Below are 6,000 nucleotides of genomic sequence, written 5' to 3' on the forward strand. Positions count from 1 at the left end.
GGCCCAAGTCCTTGGGCCCCTGCACCCACATGGGAGACTTGGAGGAAGCTCCTGGCTCCTGGCTCCTGGCTTGGGATTGGTGCAGCTCTGGCCATTGTGACCACCTGGGGAGTGAACTAGCAGATGGAAGACCTTTCTCTTTCTCTCTGCCTCTGCTCCTCCTCTCTCTGTGTAACTCCGACTTTCAAATAATAAATAAATCATAAAAAAAAGTGCGGCTGAAACCTGCACTTGTCCGACTTCCGTGTGTGACTGCATCTCCCTGGCGAGTGGTGCAAACGCAGGTTGTGGCTCAGAAGGTCTAGCTAGGGTGGGGGCTGAGGCTGCACTAGTAGCAGGCTCCCCAGCGACGCCTTCTAGCTGCTCCCTGGACCACAGCATCCCGCCACAGGGGATTAAGCGGGAGAGCTGTGCAGCCCTCCTAGGGCAGAGTGAACAGAGGAGCCATGCCTCCTGCAGGCAGCAGGCAAGACGGTGACGCCAACCTTAAGGAAGAGCAAATATCAGCAGCTACAATGGGCCCTACCAGGTCCTCTGCCCTTGCTGGCATGCGGAGTTCTCAATTCACAGCCCCCGTGATCTGCGTTTGAATCCAGCATAGCGTTCAGGAAGGAAAATCCACACGCACAGGTTGGTGTTTGGCACAGGGGTGAAGACGCTGCTTGGGAACCCTGCATCCCGTATGGGCGTGCCTGGCTCGACTCCTGCTCCTCTGCTTGTGATCCAGCTCCCTGCTAACGTGCACGCTGGGAGGGAGCAGGTGATGGCGCAAGTACACGGGTGCTGCCACCCAGCTCCTGGCACCCATCTGGCTCAGCTCTGACAGTTGTGGCATGAAAACCCACAACCTTCCCCCCTCGGCCCCCGCCAGCCTAGTGTTCCCCTTGTTTCTCTCTGCAAACTTTCATGAACCCTGGGGTTTTCACCCCTCTACCTTTTCCCCTGTTGCCATCCATCCCATTTTTTTTTCACCTCCAAGAAATTCAGTACTGCTGTTCCCACCATTTGGATTTCTAATTCCCTCTCCTCACCACATGCACAGAGCCTACCCACCCTCCTAACGCATCGTCCTATGGATGAAAAATACAGTGAGTATGGGATTCCGTCAGCTCCAGCGCCGGAGCGCCAGCAGCAGCTCCTGCTGATGACCCAGAGACCCCGGGCGCAGCCCGCAGTCTGCGTCGAGACTCGCCCTGCGGTTGACGCAGAGACGCACGCAGTGCAGAAACCCGTTTCCTCCGGCAACGCCCAGGCCCCGACCCAGGGCCCTCAGGGCTCCTGCCCAGTGTGGAGGCGGGGAATGGCTACGGATGATTCCGCAAGAGAAAGAGGGTGGATGGGGCGAAGGAAGAAACGAGCGAGGGTGCAAGGGAGGGCAGGGAGAGGGGCGCAGTGGCGGTGCCCATGAGAGCACCTGCTAGGAGGCCACGGGTTCCCGCCCCCGCCCCTACCGCCCACCAGGCCGGTGCGCACCGGGCTGAGCCTCGGGCCCCGGCCGGCTGTCCTGCAGCGTGCGCCCGCGCCGTACCTGCTCGGGCTGCGGGGGTGCTTCCAGCACCGGCGCCCCCTTGCGCGCCACCGCCCCCGCGGCCATGACTTCGCCGGACGCCCTCTTTCGCCGGCGCCTGCGCCCGCCCACCCGCGTTCGGCCCGGACCGCAGCGGGTCTCGCGGAGTGCGCGCCAGGGGGCGCCCGGGGAAGCGCGAGGCGCGGGGGCGAACGTGCGGCGACTGTCCCTTGGCGCTCTGCGTGCCGCCGGGCTGCCTCGGGAGCAGCGGAGGGGCGCGCGAGCAGATGGCCGCAGCTGGGAGCGACCTAGGGGCCTCAGGCCTCCGGGGGTGGAGCGAATCCGCCAGCCAGAGTCGCTGTACCACGTCCTGCGTCTGCCCTGTGCGCTTCGCCCGGGCCAGCCGGCATTCCTGGGTGACAGGGATGGAGACTGGGCCGGGGTGGGTAGGGAAAACCATGGGGAGTACAGGCGGTGAGGAAAGAAGGAATGGGAGAAAACGGGAGAGGGAGGAGGAGAGAAGGGTGTTTGCACAAGTGTTTGTTCTGAGACGGGAGAGCAGGTGGCTGTGCACCTGCTGAGAGATCCTAGCGCCTTATAGCATTCCGGGTGCTTGATCCCAGGGGAGTCACTTACAACTTGCCTGCCTTCAGGCGGCGCCCCAGTCGGCACACTGAGGCCTAAGGTCAGGAGCAAGCGGAAACACTTGGGCAAACCTTTGAAAACACCTGGGTGTTGATTTCGGGACATAGCTAATGAAGGAATACAATTAGTTCATCTCACCGACAAGATATGGCATACTCCATTCCAGTTCCTGATGGCCGGTGTTTGGCTATTAGTTGGATATTAACTGACCAAGAAAGATGGAAGTGTTTCTACCATTGGGGAACTTAGACCCAGCGTGGTTATAGACAAATGCACATCCACGTGCAATTTATCTTCGTTTTTGTTTTTTTTTTTTCAGCCTTGGCTGTAAATCAGAAGCCTGTAGAGTTCTTGTTAATCTCAGATTGCTGGATTAGAACCCCTAACCCCCACCCCGTCCCCGTCCGGCACCAGCCCCTGCCTGAGTTTATGATACAGTAGGTCTGAGCTGGGATCTGAGAATTTGTCCAACTAGTTTCTGGGTGATGTTGCTGTTGTTGCCTGCAACTGAAGACTGCCCTGTGGCATGAGCAGGGTGTTGGGAAGATTATTCTAGGTAGAGGGAAGAGGGGATGCCAAGGCCTGCAGGTTGGAGAAAGCCCAGTGCAGTGGAGCACATAAAATCAATACTTACTCAGGTAGAAGCTTTCTGTGTAGCAGATGCTGTTCCAAGTACTTTGCATGGGTTAACTTATTCAGTGTTCCCAACAACCCCATGAGCTGAGTGTTTAGATTATCGGCATTAAGACTGTGTGGTCTGGGCTCTTAACCTGTCTAGATCAAGGTCACCAAGCTGGGTCAGGAAGATCCATGTCACCTACAGTGAACAGCTTGGATGGTAGCCTCAGGAGAGTGGGAAGCCACAGCGGGGTTCTCAGCACATGACCACACTCGCCTTTCAGCTTCAGGGGCGGGAGAGGGGCTGGGAGCTTGGCTCAAGTCAGATCAGCCCCAACCTGCTGCTGACAAGGGCGTGGTTGGTGGTGCTTGGGAAGAAGGCGGGGGTGGGGGTGGGGTGGGGGAGGGGGATGAGGATGTGGAAGGAGCCAGGGCACTGGGGGAATGGACTTTAGTAGGCTTCAAAGCAGTGAGTTCATTTGGACATGTTGCAGCTCTGCATAGCTTCTGGCCTGTTTTTATGCGGCAAAGGCCTTTTTTTGTTCTTTAAAGCATTTGTGTATTTGAGAGGCACAGTTACAGAGAGAGAGTTACAGAGAGAGAAAGAGACAGAGATAGGGATAGAGAGATCTTCCATCTGCTGGTTCACTTCCCAAAGAGCTGAAATGACCAAGGCTGGGCCAAGCTGAAGCCAGGAGCCAAGAACTCCATTGAGTTTCCCACATGGGTGGGAGGGGCCCAAGCACTTGGACCATCTTCTGCTGCTTTCCCAGGTGTGTTAACAGGGAGCTGGATCGAAAACAGTGCAGCTGGGACTTGAACTAGTACTCATATGGAAGGCCAGCATTGCAGGTGGCGGCTTAACCTGCTGTGCCACAATTCCAGTCCCCAAAACCACTTTTTCTCTCCACTCCAAGATGTCCTTAAGTATGTCTGGATTCTTCCAAATAAGCCAAATAAAAAATAAAGTGAGTGGATTGTGGCGCCATGAGTTGAGCCACTGCTTGTGACACCTGCACCCCTTATCAGAGTGCTGGTTCTGATCCTAGCTACCCTGTTTCCATTTTATCTCCCTGCTGCTGCTTCCTGGCAGGCAGCAGATGATGGCTCAAGTTCTTTGATCCCTGCCATCCATGTGGGAGACCCCAGATGGAGTTCTGGCCTCCTGGCTTTGGCTTAGCCCAGCCCTGGCTGTTGCCAGGATTTGGGGAGTGAACCAGCAGATGGAAGATCTCTCTCTCTCTTTGTTTCTCTGATTCTCATTCTCTCTCTCTGCATTGTAAATAAGTAAAAATAAACAAATACACATTTTAAATAAACTAAGTTCCATGTTCCACATGGAGATGGGCATTTCCTTTCCTATAAAGTTCTGGCCTGCTATCATTTTTAAGTTCCAGCTTCCTGATTTGAAATGCTCTTCTCTGGAGGACTGATCCCACGAATGTCCACAGACTTGACTAGATGGGCTTCACCACAATAATCCTACCAGAATAAGCCCCAAGAAGTCCACCTCTCCCTAACCCCATCACTGCTTTCGATGGATTTGCTCAGTCCCTTCTGTGAACAAATTCCAGAGAGCCAGACCAGCATCTCATTTAGGCATCGCTTTCTGGAATAGTTTACTGAACCAAGGTGCTACGCTTTGCTTATGAGTTGAGTGTGTCCCCCAGAGGTTTGTGTGCTGGGAGCTGGGTCTTGGGGTGGTAAGGTTGAGAGGCGTGGGGCCAAGGGCAAGGCGGGTAGGTCACTGAGGGAAGCGATTCATGTGGCTGTTCCAAAAGGAGTAAGCCTGGCCCCTGAGGCTCCCGGGCTTCCTGTCTCGCCCTCTGATCTCCTCTGCAGGTGCTCCTGCTCTTGTGTCGCCCTTGCCATGGGGCTCTTCCTAGAAGCTGCAGAGATGGGGCCACTTGATCTTGGACATTGAGGTTCCAAAATGGTGAGCGTCCCAAGTCTCTTTTCTTTTCTTTCCTTTTTTTTTTTTTTTTTTTTTTTGACAGGCAGAGTGGACAGTGAGAGAGACAGAGAGAAAGGTCTTGGTTCACCCCCCAATGGCCGCTGCGGCCGGTGCGCTGCGGCCGGCGCACCGCGCTGATCCGAAGCCAGGAGCCAAGTGCCTCTCCTGGTCTCCCACGCGGGTGCAGGGCCCTGGTCTCAGGTATCCTGTTCTATCAACAGAAAGTGGACCATTCCACAAGACAGCTGTTAATTGGCAACTTGGTTTCCCAAATCAAATGGTTGGCAGTGGATCCTTTCTGGAACCCTGGAGTAGATGTACTGTTTTCCTGTAGCTTCGGGGTGGTCTCTCCAGCACGTGAGCCATCCTCTCATCTGTGCAGCCTGCTGGAAACCTGACGTCATTGTAATGATGGAATAAATGAGTGAATGTGGCAAAGGTGTTTGAAAACCACAGTGGCATCAAGAAGAGTTAACCAATTAAATACGGCGTTTGGTACAGGAATGGCTAGGTAGACTCACGGAACCAACTAGAGAGACCCCAAATGAACGTGTGCATTTAGAGAAACTGTCTATGAGAGGATTGGCAAACCAACAGGGCAAAGAGGGCCTGTGTAGTGGCTGGCTTACCCATATGAAAAAACGACACCATGCCGAGACACAACAGGTGGCAAAAGCAAAGGTTTAGAGGGCAGGCATTTGGCCTCAAAGTTAACGTGTTCATATCCCGTATCGGAGACCTTGAGTTCCAGCCCTGACTCTGGATCTCAGTTCCAGCTTCCTACTGGTGCAAAGCCTGGGAGTGGGGGGAGGGGAAAAGGTGGGAGGGGCCAGCGGGCGGCAGGCAGCAGGTGATGGCTCCCTGACACCCATGTGGGAGACCTGGCCCAGCCCCAGATACTGCAAGCATATAGGGCGTGAGCCAGTGACTGGGACCTCTCTCCCCTCCCCCACCTCTCAAGTAATTTTTAAAAAAGCAAGTCTAAAAGATTTAGAAGAATATTCTGTGATCTCAATATGGGAAAAATATATTAAGCAAGTTTCAAAAAGAACAAACAGTGAAGGAAAGCAATTAATAACTTGATCTACTTTAAAACTGAAAATTTCTGTGTAGTAGAAAGTTGCCATTAGAGAAAAGTTAAGGTGCCAGTGTTTTGGCACAGTGGGTTAAGCTGCCACCTGCAACACTTGCATCCTATGTGGGTGCTGGTTCAAGTCCTGGCTGTTCCACTTCCAATCTGGCTCCCTGCTAATGCACCTGGGAAAGCAGCAGAAGA

The 6,000-nt window shown here is 54.3% G+C and overlaps 1 protein-coding gene across 2 annotated transcripts in view; it reads right to left on the bottom strand.

Moving 5' to 3' along the window:
* RNF175 (ring finger protein 175) overlaps positions 1 to 1,890 on the bottom strand; it is a 53,597-nt gene extending 51,707 nt beyond the window's left edge. The window contains exon 1 of one of the 2 annotated variants that reach the window (XM_008267301.4): positions 1,529 to 1,890. In XM_008267301.4, coding sequence (XP_008265523.2) covers positions 1,529 to 1,594 — 66 coding nt within the window. In that variant the 5' untranslated portion in view covers positions 1,595 to 1,890. The remainder of the gene's footprint in view (positions 1 to 1,528) is intronic. The other variant, XM_002716894.5, reaches the window with a different exon arrangement.
* Positions 1,891 to 6,000: the final 4,110 nt, after the last annotated feature.

The sequence above is a fragment of the Oryctolagus cuniculus genome, chromosome 8 (assembly GCF_964237555.1).
Source record: "Oryctolagus cuniculus chromosome 8, mOryCun1.1, whole genome shotgun sequence".
NCBI classification, from domain to species: domain Eukaryota; kingdom Metazoa; phylum Chordata; class Mammalia; order Lagomorpha; family Leporidae; genus Oryctolagus; species Oryctolagus cuniculus.